We start from the raw sequence: 23097 nt of genomic DNA, 5'->3' as shown, positions 1-23097 counted from the left end.
TTTTTAATGTGCTTGTGCTCAACCCTTAATGGTTCAGCAGCAGCCTGTGTGTTAATCCTCTCATCTCACTATTGGAAAAAATGACACCGCACCAGGTCACAGTATTTTATATTGTAGATCACATTGTTATAACACATGCATATTTTAACCATTATTAGTCATTTTATTACATTTCTGAAGTGAGTTTAATTCATTCTTAAGTTTTGACTTTTCTTGTCTTCATTTATCTCAGTCAGCTTCTAGATTTCCCAGAATCCCTTTTGGCAGCCTCCAGTTACACTTCAGGGCCGTTCCTTATGAAATTAATTTGGTTTAAAAGGTTTTCACTGGTGAAAAGCTATTCCACCCAAGGCAAAATATAATTTTGTGCACTCCAGTCCACTGAAAATGAAGTACTTTTACTTTCTGATTCCTGAAAGCCTTGTCGTATATTTTCACCAAACGACTGGCAGCTCAGAATTTGCAGTATTGATTTCCAACTGCAGCATGTTGTCCTGAAACATGACAGGCTCTTGCCGAGCAGCAGGTGTGGGTGATTTCAGAGGCTTTTTGAAGCAGCAGCTATTCCCATTTCTGTGCTAAGCCTCGTTTTTTTCCTCTGCCCGCTGTAGCTGTGCTGTTGACTGTGTGCTGCATGAGGAGGAAGAAAAAGTCTTCAAGTCAGGAGAACAACCTCAGTTACTGGAACAACGCCATCACCATGGACTACTTCAGCAGACACGCCGTGGAGCTGCCCAGAGAGATACACACTCTGGAGAGTGAGGTACAAACTACTGACACTGTTAGGCTGCCTTTCTGTTACTGCTCTGCACTGCACACACTTAAAGAGGCCGCACATTTACTTGATGTTTCGCTATCAGTCAGCAGAATGCATTTAATGAATATGGAAACAACAAGAGGATCCATGTCCAATCTCCCCTGTCAGCAAGCCCCGAGGCCTTCTGAAGCCACTGTGCCGCTGCGATTAACGAGGATGCTATTTGGAACAAGCAAAAGACAAATTTTTCCTCAGGGCATCTGATTCTTAGACAGTTCTTCACATCAAGTATTCACTTAAACTTACAGCAGCAACTTTCAGTGAAGCATCAATTTAGTTATATTTATCAATAATATTGGTCTGTGCATGCTCAAAAGTATATAAAAATCCAAAGATTTAAAGTTAATTTTCTGATATTTTTAAGGCATCCAACAAGCATTCATTATATTGAAATCTGTTTAAAAGAAAAGCATTAATAAGCCAAGATCAGTGTTTCATAAACACGAGTGGTGGGACCCACTGCAGGTGCTTCAGATTACTGCAGACAAAAAAATGTAAATAAAAGACAAAAATCTGTCAAGCATAATCAGTAAATAAACCTTAAGAAAGATCAAAGATCTTCAGTCATTCTCAAAATATTAGAAAGACTCATTTAATGATGAAATTTAATGATCGGGTTTTTCCACATATGTTTATTTAATAAAATGAGCTGTTTTTTATAATGTTTTTGGTCTGGTTGAGGATTTTTGACTACATAAAAAAATCTTTGAAGCAATGATGCGTTTATATTATTTTAAAAATTGCTTTACAGAACAGAAAAGCACATTTAGGCTTCACAGATCAATAAAACAGCAGCTGATGAGGTCTGCTTTTTCATTTTAAAAGGTCTGTATCATCTTCTTGTGGTAAATAACATGTCTTCCATATCTTTCCTTCTCCGTCATGTTACGTATTTTATGTTTTGCTGTGAACAAATGAATAATCCAAGCTAAACTTTGGTCTCTTTAATTCTCATGTCGCTTTGAGCTCTGGTAGAAATCTTCTGAACCAAGAAATTCTAGTAATTGGCAGCGTTTTCATTTACTCAGTAAATTCACAGCTTAATCTTTCTGCACACGTGTTCCCACTTATTTTTTGCTGTAAGTAGCTTTGGGATTGGTAAAATCATCTTGTTCCCAACTGTATTATATCATTAGTTTGTTTAAAATAGTGCTTATGCATGAATTCAATCTTTATTCATTCCAGACTTATAGTCCGTAGAAACAAAACAAATCACATAACACAAGATAAAGACAAATCTGGATTCTTCAGTATTGACCTCACGGCGTCGTCCATAAGCTACATGAAGTTTCCGTAAACTCACTTTCCTATAATTCGTCAGACATTGCCTATAAATATAACATGTCCAACATATTTGACCTAAGATTTTTATCTGACAGTTTAAACTCCTTAAATCCTGTGTATCCTCTTTGCTTCTGCAAATCATTATATCTGATATCACGCTCCACGCCAGAAGCTCCCAGGTTTTTAATAAAGTGATATAAATCTTTTACACTGTAAAATCTGCAAACCAGGTCATTTTTAAGCTACTGTCTCCCACTAATTAGAAATATTCTGCACTTAATGATGACAATTTTACACGCATTCCCCTAATCGGTGTGCTTTTTAAAGGGGGCTTGGAAATTTTTAGGCAGCATGCAATTTTATTTTATTTTATTTTTAACTAACCCATTCATATTTATTCAAAACTGAGGAAAACAACCCATAAAGCTTTGCAGGCTCAAGTCCAGCTCAAAGCAGAAAGTGCAATATGTTGTTTTTAGGTGCATGGCAGCGCCATCTGTTGGAAAAGATGGGATATAACAGAGGCATATTATACTCTCTCTGCAAATTCCCCCCTCTATTCTTTTTAACCGTATATTTTTATGCACCATTGCTTGCTCTCTTTGCATGTTTATTATCTTCTCTGTGTGTTTCCTTTATTTTATTCCTCTGCCTCCTCAACTTGCATTCCTTTGCCGCCTGTCGGAGGTGTCAGGAGAGGGAAGCTGAGGTTGGATCGTGTGTAGGATGCCCTTGGTGACACCCAGGTGTTGTTTACAGCTTTACACGTGTCCGTAGAGCAGAAGCCTCGTACTGTAGCCTCCCTGCTGCTATAGGAAAATGACAGAAATGACTGTAAACCTGATGATGGTGATGGTGATGATGATGGTGTTCCTGTAGTTCGATGTGAATGGATGAAAAAGGACTTTTTCAAAACGACCTCCTGCACCACCTCATTACTGCTGACTCACCATCACCCAGCACACTTAGATTAACACCCTCTGCTGCCTTCTTCTGAGTCATTCTCCCTTTTTGTTCCTCCACTTGTGAGGCTCTTACATCTTCCCCACCACCTCCCCTTTGTATCTCTGATCGCTGAGCTTTTTTCCACATATCTTTGTTCACCATCTCCTTAAAAGCCCTGAAGTGCACAAAACCCATATTTTGTCTGTCCTCTTCCACGCTAAACTTGCTGCTCGTCGCCTGTAGAGAGACTCAGATACAGTAGCGTGTGCGCTAACGGTGAGCCCTGAAGCGTGAATCATGAATTAGAGCTGCTGTTTAACAGTTACACCTACTTTCCTTTTTTTTCACTACGTCTTATTTTGTGCATGTACTTTTTGCAGGATCATGACACCTGTCTACCCCCCAATGGAGACTACAGCGGCAGCAGCGTGGTCCTGGTTAACCCTTTCTGCCAGGAGACCCTCTTCATCAACAGAGACAAAGCTTCTGCCATATAGAGACACAGAGGGGCGAGAAGCTCTGCGGATCCTCGTCCTCCTCTCCCCCTGCTGTTCTTGTCTATTTTATATATGTGGTAAATATTAAGAGACTTCAACTTTATACTGTATATCACAAACACAAAGAGCAACCTGAAAGAAGAGCGGCGTAAACAGACGCTTATTTACTACGAGGATGCACCTGCGTATTTTTCTGATGTACATTTTCTACAAAAGGCTTAATTGTGATAAAGGTTTTTATTGTCTTTATAAAATTACAGAGTATATGTGGTTTTGTTTCTTTGCAGTGGCTTGATGGTGAGTGCACTGTGGATGTTGCCACACAAAATCTGCTTTAGAGAGAGAGACACATGTGCTATAAAAACGATTAAAGCTGTTCTTTGTAAGTTTAACTTTCCTTTAAAATCAATCCCTGAATACTTACAGCCTGTTGAACTTGAATAAGCACCTAGATAAGTCGGGGGGAGGAGAGGCAGGAGGAATAATGGTTGTGAAATCTGAGCCTGTATTTATCAAACTTACTAAAATGATCATTTAGAACTAAAAGTAAAGACTGGCATTAAAATGACTCAACCCTTAAGAGTGGCTTTCAAATGATCAGTTTGCTCAGACTAGTCAGATACGCAGATTGCAAGATTTTACCCAGTACAGCACATTTTAATATTAAAAATGTATGTTCTTTTATCTGGTAATTTTCTAATTAAGAAGACGATTAAACATCCATCTATTTTTTTGGCCATTTATTCAGCGTAGGTTCACTGAGAGGTTGGAGCCAGTCAATCACAGGCCTAAAACACAGAGACAGACAAGCTTTGCCAGGTATCGAGGGGAGGTCTGAGGGGACGGTGTAAAGCTGTAGTGGCATCCTGGTTATTAAACATACATCAAATAAAACATTAAAATGAATTTGTAGAGTCAATACGTTTCTATTCTGAAAGTAAGAATTAAACCTCATGGTCACAGTTTAAGCAAAGCAATAAAAACTCGCTAAAGTGAAAAGATGTTTCTGGGAGCTGGGCCCTTTATGAATTCACTGATTCACTTTGGTTTTTAAAAATAATATTATTCTAAACAGAAATTTAAACATTAGATGAAATTAGGTGTAGAGCTGCTACACTTTAAGGTACATCCTAGGAATTATATAGCAGCTAAGGGGCTTTGACGCAGGCAGCAGTGCGTGGATGATGATTCAAACACCTTAGCCTCAGAAAAACAGTCAAAAACAGTGAGGACCGGAGCTGTGGTGTGCAGCAGACAGTGATAGCATGGAAACACACAAGTTCACCAGTTCTGCAGTTCGTTTTTAGGTGAATTTTAACCCTCGGCAGTTTGATAAATACAGGCTTGGATCTTATCGGTCAGTCTGAGCAGGTCTTTGGGTGATGTGGAGTCCAGCATCCAGCAGTTTTGAATAGCAGCTTTCAATAAAAATGGAGCGGACTTAGAAATGGCCTTTCCCCCTCATGCGTCACCAGCTTCTCCGAAGAGGGACCACATAGATGTCTTAATTCCTTACGTTGGCCCTTTATATATCAGTATGCGTGCGCATGTAGGTGCACTGAAGCGTGCGTGTGAGCAGGCGAGCTGCGACGTGTCGCCCCCTTTAACCAAATGTCACGGTTACTTTAAAGTTTAATTGAGACTCTGTGCGACGTTCAGCTCCGTTTTTGTGTGTGCCTCTGTACGTTTGTCCCGTCTGTTTGTCTCTCGTGTATATCGTGGAGTAGCTACCGGTCATGTGCGAGAAAGAGTTCCTCGCTGCTGTAGGAAACATTTAGACCACCCTTGCTACTGTAAGTGTCTCCCTCCATAGACGGCGTGTTTATCCAGTATTGCAAACCGTGTCAAAGGCTGTGTTTGAGGCAATAAAAACAAAAAATAAAAAATATATACTGAGACAAATGAAGAATGCTGTGAGCACGTACAGAGGCGATTTAATCAAAAGTGCGTTTGGATATTTAGTTTTATTATTAAATCTGTGGTCCTTCTGTCATTTGTTTTTACTTTTGCATCGCTGCCGTTTTATTCAGTAATCAATGCTGTCTGCCTCTACTGTCGCTGAAGATTCTCCGTATTGTATGATGTTGTTCTGAGATCACCGGGTGAAGAGGTGATGGCGAACAACACAACGCTAATTGATATTTCCCGTATTGGATGCTCACAGCCGGGCTTGTTGTTTTTTTGCACGCTCAAAAAGTGGATATTTTACAAAAATGTTCAGTGGCACGGTGGAGCAGTGTTCAACATTATGTATTTTTTGTACTGTCGTATACACACTGTACTTTTTACTGCTGAGCAATAAAACAATGGGGGAAAAAACCCATGGATTACTCTGTTTGTCTGATTTGTTCTGACTAGTTAGCTGCTACCTGTTTGTTGATTATGCAACGCGCACTGTAAACAGTCTTGCCGAGCACAGCACATCCATTGAGGCAGCGAGCCGGATTTTTCTCTTTGTGCACCGGTGCTGCATCTGGTCAAGTGACCTCTGGCTCGGGATGCTGACGTCAGTTCGGTAATCTGTTTACAAGCCTGCTTTACTGCTGAGAGGAAGCTTATTTTAAAGTCAGTGTTATTCACCCATTTGTTGGCTTTGTAGAAAGTCTTTGTAAATTAATTAATGACTAATTGTTTTGCCAGTTTTTTTCTTCTTCAATATCCTTGTTTTTGAAAGGAAAACACATAACTTTAACCATCATTACTGATATTTAGTATAAAATTGGGGTTAGAAGTTCACACACACATACACATAGGCATTATTTACTACAGCTGGTACTTTCACTTGGCCAAATAAAGAGGATTTGTTTGACAGCACTCACTGGATTGAGCAATACTGAGATTAATGGGAAAGTCCAAAGAACTCGGAGAAACATTTAAAAGGCGAATTATATATTTACACAACTTGGGAAGGTCTCCTGGAGCCAAGTATGTAAGTGCAAGTTATTTGGATGTGTCACCACTTTGCCGAAGTCTGGAAGAAGACCCAAACCATCATCCTTAGATAAGAGGAAACTGTTTGGGATGTTCAGGAACAACCCATGAACCATCAAAGCACAAGTCTGCCATGAACTGGGAACTGCTGGAATACCAGCGTCACTGTCCAACCAAGAAAGAAGCCCCTGTTCCAAAATCATCACCCTCAAACTTGGCTGAAATTTGCAGCTGCCCTCATGAACAAGTCAAATGACTTCTGGAGAAAGGTTTTCAGGTAAAGCAAAGATGGAGCTATTTGTCCACAATGGCAAGAATGTGTGTTTGGAGGATTAAAGGTGAGGCTTTCAGCTGTTGAGCATGGTGGTGGTAACATCATGCTCCTGGGCTGTTTTGCTACCGGTTGTACTGGATGTTGGGAGTAGTACTACCTCAAATTCTTCAACTTCACCCCAAAACGCAGTTAAACAGTTGAAACTTGGACGCTGTTGAGTGAACCACACATAAAAACTGGTTCTGCAATGGATAAAACAGGCTAACATTAAGCTTCTGGAATAGCCTCCCCAGCCTCAACACTATTAAAATGTGTGGGCTATTTTTACAAGCCAGGTCTGTGCCAGAAAAGCAATCAATTTAAATGAACCAATTCTGCCAAGAAGAGCAAAGTCAAGCTAACTTTATTCATAAAGAACTTTAAAACAGCAAGTACTGACCAAAGGGACAATTAAAAATCAGCTCTCACACTCTTGCCAATGAAAAGAGACGAGTTTTAAGAAGTGGAGAGTGAAGAAGCCTGTCTAAGATCCACCACTGTCACAGGCAAAAGCTCTGTTCCTTCCATCTCAAATCAAGGGCTCAAAAATATTTAATAACACCTTTTCTGCATGTATTAAAACAATACAGCTTTCTTTGTGTTAATGTAAAGAAGTCCAGGTAACAATGGACCACAATCACCCATTTGACTTAACATAAAACAAAAAGTGAGTCACAGGAGGACATTTCTTCTCATCTTTCTCATCCGTTGAGGAGCTGAAATCTTATATCAAGCAAGAATTTTAAAACTTTTAACTAAAATGTTAGAATAAGACACAATGTGACTTTTTTGCAGCTTGTTGTTGGCAACACATTCAAAATGAGCCAATTTATTTAAAACAAACAAACAAACTTCTAGGTTGATATTTTGTCCTTGCAACATTTTTCATTTTTTAACACAAGCTTTAACTAATTCTGCGTTCTGATTTATTCGTATCTTGAACTGCATCCCAGCTTTTCTCATCAAATAAAAATATTTCAAAGCCCCCAAATTACCATAACAATAACTGTAGATATGAATCATAATCATTAATAATTATTCTGCGTAGGCATATCAGAGACCCAGAAACCGTCATTACTGTTTTCCAGCAGTAGACTGTGTTACCTAATGCAGGCTCAGCACATTAAAAGACTAATCAATCATTCACCGCTCATGTCAGGCCAGCTGAAAACTGTTGGCTAGTTTAGTTTCTGGAGTAAAGGCCTCTTGGGTTTGTCTTTTTTGCCCACCTTAATCTCTTCCTTTTGTTGGTCAGTCTGGTTGGGCTTTGTCTTTTTAAATATGCCAGTGACTGCATGCATTTTGAAGGTAGCACTTAACAAAGTCAGTTGTGTACTTCTGTAGGGCCTGTTTGTGTTGTTCTGTGAAGCTGGAATAGCCTCTTTCTTAAAAACACTCTGACAACTTCCAGAACAGTTCTCTTATCTGAATTATCTATAACTAAAAGGGACACGACAACATGTTATCTGCATTCAGGACATGCTTGAAAATGCAGTAATTTTCAGAACGATTAAATCTTCATAAGGAACTGTCATGGTCCCCTCGTCCTCCTGTGCCAACCTACATTTCTCTCTATCTCGCTCTGTGCACATGGGGGTGTGTGTTTGTAATTCTGCTTGTCGGCTTCAGAGGCTGAGCTTTCTTGTGTGTCCTCTGCTGGCAGGCCACACCTGCAAGCTGTTGAGCAATCACTCACCTGTGTGCAATCCGATGATTACTCAGCGACCACTTAAGGTGGAACAGTTCCCAGAAGAAATTGCTGGGGTGTTGCACTTGCTGTGGTAGTGGGAGCACATGAGGCACAGCATCGGTGGTGTGTTTGATTCTGTGAGAAATTCAGCTTTATCTTTGGGCTTAAATGATTCTCTGCTGTGCAGATACTCCCTCGCCACGTGTAGGGGAAGTCTGTGTGGGAGAAAGTCTCCGGATATCACCCGCCTGCTTCACTCAGAAAGAAGACACCAAACAATTGACTTTTTGTGAGTTCAATAAACCTGTTAAACGTTTACTCCTGTATTTGAGTCCAGATCTGGTTTGGTCCTTGACAAAAACACACACTTTTATTTTGTCCAAATTATTATTCTGGAAGAAGAAAAAATACAAAATGTTAAAATATACGATCCATCGTGATGTAGTCTCAGTGGAATCATAGCACTACTTGTTTCATTATTTTATTTTCATTTCTAATTTTGCCACTTTCAATTTTCCAGGAATAAATTGGCCAATCAGTTTATCCAAGCAAGTTATAATTACTATTATGTGGATACAGTACAGCAAAAATATAAACTATTTTTTTATATAATAGAAACCAACTATTATTAACTATTATTAAGCTATTAGAGCCAAAGACATTATAAGAAAGAGACATGATACCCAAGAAGGAAGGAAAGAAGGACGGAAGGAAGGAAGGAAAATACAGCAAGGAGTTGGCATTGAAATTTGGTGGAGGGAAAAAAGCTTTTAAACCTTACCATAGAACAAAATCATCAAACTTGTTCAAATTTTATTCCAGATATGCAGATTTTATGTTCTGTTAACCAACTGAATTAAAGCTAATTTGGATGGCGTTCAAAATAATTGCCAAATATTTAACCCGAGCTTTTACCAAGATAGCAGTATTAAGACTTGCTTCTAGAGGACAGGCCTCTGTTTTATGGGTTGCAGACAGTGCAAGTGAGGGTACTGCAAATAAAAGCTGTGCTGGACAAACTTTGTTGGGTGACCAGATCCCACCAAATTAAATGTCGAGCCCTGAGTTTGTTTAAATCATAACATTTTGATATACCTAACTTTAAGAAAAAAAGAGGTAAACTATTGTGGTTACAGGTCCTACATCACTCAAATGAAGGACAAATAAAAACAAAGCGTTTTTTCCAACTATTGTGATGCCACACTCCACCCTGCTTTCCTATTGGCCTGCTTGTGTGGCCGGTCTCATCTGCAGAGCTGGTGTGGCTCATTTCCAGTTAGTGAAAATGGTTAAACCAGGGCTCAGTGAGCCATTGTTCTTTATAAACGCCCTCAGTGCTCAGATGCTGTGTGCCTCCCCTCCCTGAGACATCTTTTGGATTTTGGTGCAAATAAGCAACATTTCATACATCATTTCTTCACCCATGCACTTATTTACACCAGTGATTGCATTTGTTACACACCTTGTGGTTAGTTTAAGCTCTTTCCTTGCTTCTGGATAACATGTGTTGACATATGAGCCCAGCTCTGCTTTTTATGATTAGGGGAACAGTGGTAAACCTTCCCAGGAGTGAACGCTCTACCCAAATTACTCTAAGAGTACACTGATGACCCATCCAGGAAATCGCAAAAGACGCTATCTAAAGATCATGCAGCATTCAACAATACAACAATAGAGTTTTATTCAGGAATAAGAAAGAGACTGGGTATCCATGGGAAAGTCCAAAGGAGAAAACCACTGCTGACCAAAAAAGAACACAAAGAGTCATTTCACATTTTCCAAAAAATATGTGGACTGACAAGGCAAAAGCTGAACCTTTTACAAGGTTTTCACCCCGTTGCATCTGGAGTAAAACTAACACAGCATTTCATAAAAAGAAATTCATACCAACAGTCAAACATGGTGGTGGCAGTGTGATGGTCTGGGACTCGTTGCTTTGGCATGACCTTAAACAGGCTGTTCATGCTGGAAAACCTTCCACTGTAGATAAATTAAAACAATTCTGCAAAAAAAGAGTTACCCCTCCTTATCTCTGTGATCTGCTTCATATCACCACAGTTTCCCGCTCTCTCAGATCTTCATCTGCCACACCTGCTCGCCTTACCACTATGGGGCACAGAGCTTTCAGTCGCTCTGCTCCTTGGCTCAGGAACTCACTTCCTTCAGCCCTAAGAAATATAGATTCCCTTACCTTGTTTAAGTCGCAATTTAAAACCTACTTGTTTAAACTGGCTTACTCGCTTTAATACAGATTTTGCTTGCTGTCAAATCGTGTTTTTTGTTGGGGTTTTTTATTTTTATTTATTGTGGTTGTATTTTGCTGGTTTCTGTATTTCAATTTATTAGAATCTATTTTAATCTACTGTTTTATTGATTTCTTTTCTCTTTGTAAGGTGACCTTGAGATTAAGAAAGGCACCCTCAAATAAAATGTATTATTATTATTATTATTATTATTATTATTATTATTATTATTATTATTACAAAATCCCTCCACAGTGATGTGAAAGACTCACTGCCAACTCTTAATTGCAGTTCTTGCTGCCAGTGGTGGTGGCCAAGTAGGTTATGGATAGCTTTTTTCTATTAATAATAAATCAACACAATTTTACTTTTAAAACTGCGTTTTGTTTGATCTTAAACGTTCCCAGGCAAGTTGCTGGGCAAGTAGGTGGCGCTAATTCACTTTGCTGCTGTTAACCGCGAAGAAGAAGAAAGCGGAAGCGAAGAGAAGTGCTTCCGGTTGACGGTACAGATTTGTCAAATAGCCTCTGCATGGCATGGTTGACAGGATAGCTAACGATTCAGGCAGAGGACCGGAGTGAACCTTTTTTTTTAGTCAGCTTGTAACAGAAGTTAAGCAGTGAAAGGACTCCAGAGTAACTCCATCTCCTCTGCTCGCTTCACCCGCTGTCCTCTCGGTCTGAGTGCTTATTTTCACGTTTGTCATTGCTCGGTTGTCTGACTGAAGCTAGTTAACGCTGCTCTTTGAAAATGGCGGATGTACCGACTGAGAAGAGCCTGGACGATTTCTTTGCCAAGAGGGATAAAAAGAAGAAGAAAGAGAAGGGGAAGGGGAAGGAGTCCGCCGCGGGGCCCACATCGGCGGTACTGAAGAAGACCAAGAAGGAGAAGGAGAAATCGACTAAAAACGAGAACCAGGACGCTCAGATCGATAAGGTAACCGGCGCTGCTCTGCGATAACTTTTCACATCGCTACCACACACCGGTGTCCGGCCGGGTGTTTGCTCCCGGATCAGAATTAGAGCCTCTGGAAGAGAAGCCCTGCTTGGCGGCAGCCTTTTCCTCCCCCTCCCTACGTTGTTTTATGAAGTCGGGGTAATAACGTGAGTGTATTTTCTAGGATGAAGGAAGGAAAGCCGGCATATGGTTTCTAGTGGCACAACGATGTGCCACGACGCACGTTTTGAGCTTTTTTTCACGATCTCTGACTTCGAGTGCGATCTTTTAAATATGTTCTGACTTATAAGATTAGATGTAAACATTTTAAATCCACATGTTAATCATGTGCCGACAGGAGGTAAAACTGACAGCCCCCCTCTTTGTATCGCGGTTCCTCAACAAGGCCGAGCCGCCATTTGTTATAAGTTGTTAGCAGATCAGCAGCTTTTTAGCACTTAATAATGTCAGAATATGATCAGGTGACACAGCTGCGTTATCGATTAGCTTTGACGACTTGTCACACACACAATGATGACTGGACTACAGTGATCTTAGAGGGCTGTTAAAGTGTGATTTCACTGTGAGGTGCACGAATTAATGTTTTCCTCTGCCTAGGAGGACGAGGAGTGGAAAGAATTTGAGCACAAAGAAGTGGACTACAGTGGGCTTCGACTCCAGGCTTTGCAGATAAGGTGAGGTTAAAACATGTTTGGTTAAGCTGTGCTTCAGCAGAAGCTTGCAGGAGATAACGCTCCCATACAGATGTTTTTGGGACAGAGGGTGGAAAGAGAAGTCAAATTTTCAAACAGCAGCACGTCCGTCCTGTTTTCAATGAATTAATTCATGGATTAAATGCTGAGAAACACAAGTTGACCCCCTCAGCTGACCCACAACTGGTCTCAGGAGATGGCTGCCCCTCCTTGAACCTGGTTGAGCTGGAGATTTCTTCCTGTTAAAAGGGGTTTTTTCTTCCCGCTGTCGCCAACTGCTTACTCATCTGATTGTTGTTTTTCTATGTATTATTGTAGGGTCTGTACTTTACATTATAAAACCCCTTAAGACAGCTGTTTTGTGGTTTTTTGCTGCTAGATAAATAAAACACAATTTAATTGAACTTATAATAAATTGCCTCTGTAGAACAGAGATGTCATACTATTTTATTTCTAAGCCACAAACAGCTCAGTTTGATTTAAAATAGTTCAGACATTTTATAATAACTGATTGTTTATTAGTTCATAAAACATTATGTCCTAAGAAAAATTAGTGCCGTTTCAACATTCAGTCAAATGTTATTACAGAAAAATGCTACTGTGATAACACCAAGAAATCCATCAGAAACTCGTTACCTTGAGTTTGTTCTGCAGGTGAAAACAGAAATATTGTGTTAAACTGTCAAAAATGTCCAATTTTGCTTTAAAATAAATAAAAACAAAATTAAACCTGTGACAGATGAAGAGCCGAATCTGTTACTCATATACATTGGTGTAGTATAGCAAGCCATGGCTGGTGTTTGGTAGTAAAACCAATTCTGATTCAGACCTCTGGCTCAGGTTAAATCCTCACTTTGGATCACAACGAGATGTAAAGGCGACATCTGACAACCTCACCTGTACCCTCAATGGCGAGTTTTGACACCTCAGTATGTATCTCCAAAAGTTGATTCTGTTCATCTGGACAGCGTTCAGATGAACAGAATCAACTTTTGGAGATTTACTTACCTGGATGATTGAGCATGCATCAAGACCTCAGTATATATCATTAAAGGCGTGGTTTGACGACCATTAGAATCGTTTTCGGGTCTTTCCAGGGTAACTGCATAGACAGAGACCACGCTCACTAACTTCAGATTCACAGCCAGTTATTTTGTTCTACAAGAAGGTCTGAAAAAATGCCAGTTCAGAAAAGAGCGTCAAGGTTTTCTCCTAGAACACTTTCAAGGAGTAAAGAGTTAAGGCATCCTGCGGGGTGGACTGCACCCCTGCCGGGCTGTTTCTGGGCTCCGAGCCTCGGTTTTGTTTTTTTTAAGAGTTTCTGTTCTGAACCTCCACAGTATAAATAATTTGAACCCTTGAGTGAATAAATAAAAGAACAGCTGTTTTAGCTGTGAGGTTAAACAGAGGGAGTGGTGAAAGAAATGCTAATCAGCTGACATGCGCCACTGTCAGTGGCTGATTAGAAACAGAACAAACACACAAAAAAACCTCTCCACTGCCATCCTGATTGTTATTTATTGGTACCGACTTAAAATGTCACAATCGGACTTCCCTAAAATAAGATGGACGAATTTGTCCACACACAAACATTTCACAAGGTGCAACTTTAACCTCAAGATCCAAAAATCATGCCCAATTTAAGTTGACCTTAAAAGGGGATAGCAGGCAATGTCCTTGTGCACCTCTGGACCTCTTCCAGTGTTCCTGCTATTTTTAGATCATTCCCTGGAAGTCCTGTTCTTGCAGCAATGCACACTATGTCTCCTCCACTGTATTAAAACAGCAACTGTTAATCTTCTGTTTCATTTTGAGAAAGAAGACAAAGTCGGGTGAGTAGAGTTGGTCGTAAGCAGTGATTGGGTTGGTCCTACTTCACAGAACAGGCATCCGATGTAACGCTTTTGGGCCTGGGCACGGTCGACACTACCAGCTAACGCTGGAGGTTGCTTGTTGATATGTAGCTGGAGGTCCAGCATCACCAGCGATTAAATATGACAGGTCAGTTTGACACAGAGGTGGAGGTTTCTGCACACTGAAGGGCCCAAGCCAGATGGCCCAGAACAGGACTTTCACAGAGTGATCAAGAAGTATCAATATCCATAGTATTAAAACAGTGTGGAGGTGCACTGCAGTGGGGATGGAAGCCAAATTTAGAGTCTTTGGCTCTGAACCCAAAACTCTAAATCAGCCATGTTTGAATGCTGTCATTCTGGTGATGGAAATAAAAGGAAGCATCTTTGTTTTGCTGTGTGGTAAATGTACAGGGACACACAGGACATGGAGGTTTCTGTCCTAACCTTAGCTGAGTAACTCTGAAGATCAGCTTTGATGCATTCAGTTATATCAGCAGCTGGGCACGTGTTCACCTCTGCTTTACTGCCTCCTGGTTGTTTGTAGTGACGAGAAAGAAGAAGAGGAGTACGAGAAGGAGGAGGTTGGTGAGGATGGAGAGATCATTCTCGTCAGTGGAGAACGAGGTGAAAAAGGTCCCTGGAACAAGTCTGGTGCCGCGCCTCCTCCTGCTCCTGTGGGTGAGTAAACCGATGTAAAATCGACCTTTTTTCTTCCTGGGGGGCCTGAGGGCCTTTATTTGTTAAGGAAACCCTCAAAAGCTTTTTTGTTTCAGTCATTTAAATGCCACTTTTCCATTGTTTTTTGAGCAGCACAGTGATTTTTGTTTTTTGATGCATTTTATTTCAGCAGTAGAGAATGTAGAGGTACCTGAGGCGAAGCCCGCTGGTGTATATCGCCCTCCGGGAGCTCGACTTACCACCACCAAACGAGGCCCCAGCCAGGGCCCTCCTGAAATCTTCAGTGACACACAGTTCCCCTCTTTACTGGCCACCGCCAAGCACGTTGAGACACGCAAGTAAGCAGAGTTTACAGGAAAACCGTTATAATAATGTATCTGGATGAGCCTAAGGGCAGAAATATTCTTCAACTCTGGGAACTGTTTGGCGATTCTTTGTAGATCACTTATTTCACTCTCGCATCTGTGTTAGGGTTGACTTGTGCCGTGCTAGTTTTACGTGGCAGTGTATTCTTGTCTCACAATGATGTTAGCGCTGTAGTCGTCACATCCTTATTTTCTCCTGTTTGTGCTGTAGCATCTAGCCTTTGTGTGCCACATAATCCATTTTTGTTAACAGTAGTTGTTTTGATTTTCTGGCTTTATTTTATTTGTAATTTTTATTTCCAATATGGTATTTAAATATGTACTAAACTTTGTTCTTAGGCTTGTTATCATTGTCCTGATGCTTTAATTATTGGACACATGGCCTCATGTTTAAAATACTCTGGTATTTAGACAATTTCATGGTTACTCACAGTCTGAAAAACAAGCTCAAATTATCACCCCTTCACCACTGTGCTTGACAGTGAGCCATTTGTGCTGATTAGCCAAATGTGGCTCTGTGCACTTTGTCATAACAACATTGTTCCAGAAGTCTTGTGGTTTGTTCACTTGCAACCTTCCAAACAAACCAAACGTGTTCAGTCTTTGTGCTCTCATGAACTTTGACTTTTAACATGCTAAGTGAGGCCTGTAGTAGGGCTGTTCGATATAACGATATATATCGGATGACTATATAAAGACGTCTATCGTTTCATTTTACGCTATCGTTTGTTTCGTGGTGTCGCAAAATAAACTGTTTGCAGCAATATTTTTTCATCGTTTTGATGGTCACTGTAGTGGCTATATTAATTTCTTAAAGTTCTCTCTTTCTCTTATATTTAATATAACCACACCACGGACGGACAAGCGCCTGTTTTTATGCGTTGTTGTTAGCAACAGCGACGGTAACAGGATCGCGTGTCCGCTTGTTTATGTTCCACATAAACCTTTCACAATAAAGCTCAAGATCCTGTTGAGGCTTTTCAAAATAAACTGAATCACGTGAAAGAGCAGATTATTTACGGATGAGAAGTAAAAAAGAGCCGCCAGGTGCTAAAAAATAAACCTTAGAGTTAAACGTTAGAACAGGCTTTTCCCCGCAGCACGCCATGTAATAAATACTCACAAAGAAAACGGCGGCCGTTACAACTTATGTCTAAAAATGTATAGTTTCATGCATCAGTTAAAACACTCGACTCCAGCTACATGACGCACAGCTGGAAACACTTCCCGCAAGTCGAGCTGCCCGAGATTCACAGAATTTACAGAAAATGTTACATTTGTGTGATTTATATCGTTATCGGGACGATAGAATTCTTATATCGGGATATGAGATTTTGGTCATATCGCACAGCCCTAGCCTGTAGAGTCTGAGGTGTGGTGTGTGGTGTCCTTTGAGTGAAAAGTTGCCATATTAGCAACTGAATATTTTCCACTTGTTAATAATCATTGTAACTGCAGAGTGATGGACTTCATATTGTTCGTAAATAGCCGTGTAAACCTTCCCAGATTGATGGACAGCAACAGTTTTCTCTGAGATCATTGCTGATGTCTTTCCTCCTTGGCTTTGTGTTAACACACGCCTGAATGCTCCAGACCAGCAAACTGCCAAAGCTTCTCATGTTATAGAAGTGCTCACACTTACTGATGATCAGTTGATCAAAGTCATTTGATTAGCAGCAGCCGGCTGCTACTGATCTTCTCGATAGCTGCGAAAGTAGTAAGGGGGTACTTAGTTTTTCACTGGACATAAAGCGTCTAAAGGCTATGCAGGAATGATTATACTGTGGTGCCACCATAATTACAGTAAGTAATGTTGTCTCATCTCTGCTTTCGCTCCTTGAATGACCTGATTTTTGTGTTTCAGGGATAGAGAAATGGAGAAGACCTTCGAGGTTGTGAAACACAGGAACCGTGGCAGAGAGGAGACCGGTGGCGCTTCTATGCAGCACTTGCAGCTCGACAACCAGTACGCCATCCTGGGGGATAAGTAGAGCGGCGTCCCTCTGTCCCCTGGCCCCTCCAGCACGGTCCTGCCCAGCCCCTTTGAAGGAAGCTGATCCCAAAGCTGTGTGGACTGCAGTCCTGACAGAGCTCACGGTGCCACCATCACCACACACAACACATACAGCCCCATATACACACACACACACACACACACACACACACACACACACACACACAACACCCCACCACTGCAGCACATACAGTGACACGCCCTTTAAAAAGATCAGTAAACACACTTCACATACATTTGGTTGGCAAAACTGAAGGACTGCATCTGAAGGGGCTGAAAGAGGGAACCACCGAAACGGAATTAGGAAATACACCCAAACGTACGACACTGCAGCAGCAACAAAAAGGCGACACAGGTGTCCTTTGTGGATTGTACTCAGAGCAGCGGTTGTGTGGCGCAACTTCTCTCTGGACTTGCTTTGAGAAAAGCCACAGAGGATCGAAGATGACTTTAGGCAAGATGATTTTACAAACTTATGTGAGAATATCTATTTTTTTGCAAGATCGCTATAACCCGCGGTTATTTTGAGGTGTATTTTTGTTCTTTTTTTCTTGAGTTGCGGTTGGGACTTTGAGAGCGGGGATACTACCTCAGCAGCATAGCTGGTGGTGACCATGTGGACTGAGCTTCTTCTCTTTTTTTCTTTTTTTTTTTTTTCCTACCCTCACTGTGGTGGAGATGGGAAGCGGGGAGGGGCGATCACCAACCTCCCCCCACCCCCTTCCTCTCCCTCTGCTTACAAGCTGACCATCAGGCTCTTTAATTTAGAAACTTGAAACATTGTTCTTTTTCTTCTTCTCTTTTCCTTCTAAATTCACGATGACAACACTCTGCAGAGAGCAATGGACAAGAAGCGATAGGTCGCGGTCCTCATTTAGATGTTTCTTTATAAAGTGGCCTTACTGGTAGAGAGAAACTGCATTGTCATCTGAAGTGAAGTGCTGTCTCAACGGGCTGTTGCCTGCCTCCGGATCTCACCACTTTGCTAAAAAAAAAAGACACAAAAAACATGCAAAAGAAAAACAAACTCAAGAATGTAGTGCTGTTTTAGTTTGCCTGATGATTACAACTACTAACTGTCTTTCATATCCACTGTTTGATTCTGCTGCCCTTTTTCTCATTGAGCATCAGACGAGTCATTAAAGCTTGTTTCTAATCTGAAACCAGCCTTTTGGTAACAAATGCTTTCCTGTGGTCTGAGTGATTGGAAACCACTTTCAAATGCTGATTTCTTGATGATGTTTGACCATACTGACTAAACCCCCCGATTTTTAAGGCTTTTGTGTTTTTTCCTCACAGGTAATCCAAAAATCGCAGTCCTCATGTAAAACAGGTAGCTTGTGCAGCTGTGCGACACCCAGTTAATATCCAGTGGGCTTTAAAGCAGTGTGTTTAGAAACATAAAGAAATGAAGTTATGTTGTGTATGTTCTTCCCATGAATATGTTAGGGAGCATTGATACCTGCTGGGACATCCTGCTGGGTAATATTTGTGATGAAAAAGACCCTCGACACAGAAAAAAAATAAAGTGATCCTTGTGAATTTAGTCTTGTCTGAATCCTTAAAGCTGTAAACGCCTGACTTGTGTTAATCTGATGTCCCCTCGATTATTGATTCCTATGTTGTCTCATTTTGTCAGAGTAGATGTTTTTTGTCCAGACACAAAAGTTCCAGCTCTTGGGTGAAAAACACATTTTAAATGACCTTATACATGCATAACAACAAATAAGAGAAACGTCTTCTTTTTTTAAAATACAGCCTTTTAATGTTTATTCAGAGACGGCAGTAAAGCTAACAGAAAACTGGTGGTCTGTCTCTGGGAGGTTTCATGTTTTCATCTTTTTAGCGTCTCTTGGATACGTCTTCTTTCGCTGTTGCTTCCAATGACATGTTGTGATGAACAGTCTATAAAGTATACAGAGGAAAAAATAAAATGATTTCAGTTAATTGCCACACGGTCTCAGCTGTCTTGTCCATGTTATTTCAGATAAAATGCTGTTGTAAGACATGAAATCTGTGCTGATGGTGTGTTACCTCTGTTGAAGGAGTAGAATTACTTTTAAAGGGGATGCACGATCCTATGAGGCGTTTCCTCATAGGATCGTGCATCCGCTGACAGCCAAATGACTCAACTGACTTTCAAATTTTAAAAGAACCCACCCAACACCAAACACACTCAGGGTCTGGCTTTGTCTGGATTTGACATACAACTCGAACATTTTACTCCCAATTCTCCTCCCACAGAGGTTGATTATCTTTTTAATACTTTTACATCTGCGCTGCGTATGACTCTGAAAGAAAAAAATAAAACGAAGCAAAACCTTAAATCGGACATACTTGACTCCCTAGTATAACTCTTAAATTTGCATTTTAAAGCAGATGACTCGTAAGCTGCTGTGGAACTGGCGTGTCATTAATTTGTTTTATTTGTATTTTTGTAAAAAGCCCCGTAAAGCTAGAACATCTTACTACTCATCACCGATTGAAGAATCTAAAAACAACTCTGAGCGAAGCATTCATTTAACCTTAACTATTAATGACTTGATGAATTTATTTGCAAATAAAATTTTAAAAGAAAATGTTTATAGAAAAAAATATTCATAACCTCAGTCTCTCAGAAGTAACATTATCTACAGCTACTTTCAATACCATTAATATTTATTTAGTCTATTTCTCCAATTGATCTTTCTGAGTTAACTTCAATAATTACTTCCTCAAAACCATTAATGTGTCTTTTAGACCTAATTCCTACAAGACTCCGCAAAGAAGTCCTGCCATTAATTAATGCTTCAATCTTAAATATGATCAACCTATCTCTAATAATTAGCTATGTACCACAAGCCTTCAAGCTCACAGTAATTAAGCCACTACTTAAAAAGCCATCACTTGCCTCAGCTGTTTTAGGTAATTATAGGCCAATCTCCAACCTTCCTTTCATATCAAACAGCTAACAGATCATCTGCAGAGGAATGGCTTATTTGAAGAGTTTCAGTCAGGTTTCAGAGTTCAGTTTTCAGAGTTGCACAGCACAGAAACACCTGTAGTGAAGGTTACAAATGATCTAATTATGGCCTCTGACAGTGGACTCATCTCTGTGCTTGTCCTGCTAGACCTTAGTGCAGCGTTCGATACTGTTGACCATAATATCCTATTAGAGTGATTAGAACATGCAGTCGGTATTACAGGTACTGTGCTGCAGTGCTTTGTATCATACTTATCTAATAGGCTCAAATTTGTTCATGTAAATGAGGAGTCCTCTTCACACACTGAGGTCAATTATGGAGTACCACAGGGTTCCCTGTGCGGACCATTTCTGTTTACCATTTACATGCTTCCCTTAGGCAGCAGCATCTGAAGGCATAGCATACATTTTCACTTCTATCCAGGTGACACCCAACTTTATTTATCCCTGAAGCTACGTAACACACACCAATTAGTTAAACTGCAGGAATTTCTATTAATGTAACATAACAGAAAGATCTGGATGTCCTCTAATTTCCTGCTTCTAAATCCAGTTAAAACAGACGTTATTGTAACTTTCTGGTTATGGTATCTAACCAGAAAGTTACTCTGGATAGTATTACTTTGGCCTCCAGTAACATTGTGAGGATTAATATAGTTAGGGCTGGATCAGATAACCCTGGATTCTCTTTTAGTTACCCTAGGCTGCTGGGGGTCTTCCAATGATGCATTGAGTTTTTCTTTTTCACTTACCTTGTGTTTTATACACCACTCTGCATTTAGTCTTTAGTTATTACTAATCTCTGGCTCTGTTCCACGGCATATTTTTGTCCTGTCTTCCTCCCCTACACTCCATACTTGTAGCAGCAGATGTCCACCCCTTCCCAATCCTGGGTATGTCGGAGGTTCCTCCCTTTTAAAGGGGAGTTTTTTTCTTACCACTGTTGCCAAAGTACTCGCTCACCTGATTGTCTGATGACCAGATGTTCTCACCAGATTTTTTGGTTTTTTTCTGTTTTCTCTGTATTATTCTAGGGTCTTTACAGTATAAAGTGCCATCAGGGAACTGCTGTAATTTGGCACTAAATAACAGAAAAATAATTAAAACTGAATTTGGTCAGAGTAGGTGTTTTTTTGTTGTTGTTTCATCTCTTAAGTAACAAATAGATTTTAAATGACCTTATACAAAGCATAATAACAAATAAGAGAAACTTTTTAATTATAGGTTTCTAATGTGTATTCAGAGAAGACTATACCATCAGACGAACGGTGTCTTTCTTTGGAAGTTTTTAGAGCACGTTTGGTGCGTCTTCTTTCACTGTTGGTTCAACTGTTGCTTCCACTGTATTGTTGTGATGAATGGCCTATACATACAGGAAGAAAATTTAAAAACAATTATTTGCCGTACGTTCTCAGCTGTCTTGTCAGTGTTATTTCAGATTAAATGTTGTTGTAAGACATTATGAAAGCTGTGTTGAAGGTGTTTTACCTGTGTAGCATTTCCAGGTGATGAACGAGTATTATTAGAGGATAGAGAATGCCAGATAGAGGTGAGTAAGGTGGGTTTTCTCTGAAATGCATTGGATTACATTAGTTACAGGCATTTAAACTTAACCTTTCCCCCAACATCTAAATCAAATCTAATCTACAAATAGTTTTACACATCATCAAACCAAGAAATGCAAGATGTCAAGTTTTGTAATATTTGAACAATTCGTCAGGGTACCTTTGGTAATCTTTACTTAAACCAATAAACATGAAAATATAAAACATTAGAAATACTGGTTGATGTTTCTGGTGTTTTATTAATGTAGTACTTACGGTAGGTGTAGCTCTAGCTGAATGCTAGAATGACAAAGAACAACTTTAAGTCTTCTTAAAATAAACCATTTGATGTTTAAGAAGAAGAAACATTTTAATAAAACGAAACAAAAAAAGTAATTATGGAAGCTGCACAAAAAAAGGTGGAAATAAAAAGATTTCATATTTTCTCTCTTTCTGGACATTGATGACACTGAAGTTGGAAATGTAAGTTGTAAAAACTAAAGGGACAAAGATTTAATATTAAATTAGCTATAGCCTATGTTTTTCATGATCTGTATATGACCTATATAAAATCACACCATCCATGTCAAATAATAAATTAAGATGACTTTAAGCTGCAAAAAAATTTTTGTGCTGAGTTTATCTACTTTTGTTTTGCTCATTTTAGAGGCTGTGATTGGGTGATGTTGTTTCTTAAAGATTGGATTAAGATGTAATGACAAGTGTTTGTATTTACTACTGGATAAAACTTAAAAACAGAATAATGTTAGACAGATCCAAAATTCAGTGCTAGAGGGGTTTTTTTTTTGCCTCTTTCTTTTCCCTCAGTGCTGAAAGGTCATTGACATTTCAAAGCAAACAAAGCAGCATGAATCACTCCAGCTGATTCTTGGTGAAAAAATATATTTAATTCAAACTTATGTTTACATCTGGAGTTGAACTTACCAGTTAAACAATAGCTTTACAATGATAAAACTACAAAAATATAAAATGACATCTAAATATTTATGAAGACTATTTTTTGCTATTGGCTCAGTGAGACCATTAGTTCCTTTCAACCATTTAAATTTCTTCCTTTCAGTGAATCCATGAAGATCAAACAGGGATATGAATGTTCTTACCGAAGCTGTGAGAATAAATCCCACCAAACAGAGCAGCGCGAGTCCTCTCATCGTGGATGTGATCAGCGTCCCGTCTGCGCACAGACCTCCTGTTTTATAATGCAAGTGTTTGTAGGTGGAGACTCTTTCAGCTCTTGTTTAACATCAAAGTTCAACTTTGTTAGCAAATGTAAATATGTTTGCACTCA

The 23097-nt window shown here is 39.9% G+C and overlaps 2 protein-coding genes and 1 long non-coding RNA gene across 6 annotated transcripts in view; 2 read left to right on the top strand and 1 right to left on the bottom strand.

The window, feature by feature from the left end:
* The window catches only part of tmem108 (transmembrane protein 108), a 57767-nt gene extending 51901 nt beyond the window's left edge, over positions 1 to 5866 (top strand). For both annotated transcript variants that reach the window (XM_006794978.3, XM_087846246.1), the window contains exons 4-5: positions 612 to 763; positions 3427 to 5866. In XM_006794978.3, coding sequence (XP_006795041.2) covers positions 612 to 763; positions 3427 to 3543 — 269 coding nt within the window. In that variant the 3' untranslated portion in view covers positions 3544 to 5866. The remainder of the gene's footprint in view (positions 1 to 611; positions 764 to 3426) is intronic.
* A 5348-nt stretch (positions 5867 to 11214) lies between these two features.
* Positions 11215 to 19235, top strand: cdv3 (carnitine deficiency-associated gene expressed in ventricle 3). 3 transcript variants are annotated; one of them, XM_006794980.3, is made up of 5 exons: positions 11215 to 11656; positions 12275 to 12351; positions 14770 to 14903; positions 15076 to 15241; positions 17133 to 19235. In XM_006794980.3, exons 1-5 carry the CDS (start codon positions 11471 to 11473, stop codon positions 17257 to 17259), a joined length of 690 nt encoding a protein of 229 aa, XP_006795043.1. In that variant the 5' UTR covers positions 11215 to 11470; the 3' UTR covers positions 17260 to 19235. The 3 variants fall into 3 exon arrangements, with proteins under 3 accessions (XP_006795043.1, XP_006795044.1, XP_006795042.1); XM_006794981.3 differs by having other exon boundaries at positions 11216 to 11656; positions 12278 to 12351; positions 15073 to 15241; XM_006794979.3 differs by having other exon boundaries at positions 11216 to 11656; positions 15073 to 15241.
* LOC102781470 (uncharacterized) lies at positions 19022 to 23008 on the bottom strand. Its single transcript, XR_437064.3, has 5 exons — positions 22910 to 23008; positions 22065 to 22088; positions 21733 to 21813; positions 21500 to 21607; positions 19022 to 19187 (listed from the first exon to the last, which is right to left on the bottom strand). It is a non-coding gene; the product is annotated as an uncharacterized LOC102781470 (long non-coding RNA).
* Positions 23009 to 23097: the final 89 nt, after the last annotated feature.

Source organism: Neolamprologus brichardi, chromosome 9 (genome assembly GCF_056152115.1).
Source record: "Neolamprologus brichardi isolate AB-2024 chromosome 9, ASM5615211v1, whole genome shotgun sequence".
Taxonomy (NCBI): domain Eukaryota; kingdom Metazoa; phylum Chordata; class Actinopteri; order Cichliformes; family Cichlidae; genus Neolamprologus; species Neolamprologus brichardi.
This window is presented reverse-complemented; position numbering and strand designations above follow the sequence as displayed.

Excerpts from the sequence above, each read along its gene's own strand:
- cdv3 (XM_006794979.3), top strand. The coding sequence starts at position 11,471 with ATGGCGGATGTACCGACTGAGAAGAGCCTGGACGATTTCTTTGCCAAG. Across the intron at positions 11,657-12,274 it reads AGGACGCTCAGATCGATAAG|GAGGACGAGGAGTGGAAAGA; the intron begins GTAACCGGCGCT and ends TCCTCTGCCTAG. Across the intron at positions 12,352-14,769 it reads CTCCAGGCTTTGCAGATAAG|TGACGAGAAAGAAGAAGAGG; the intron begins GTGAGGTTAAAA and ends GGTTGTTTGTAG.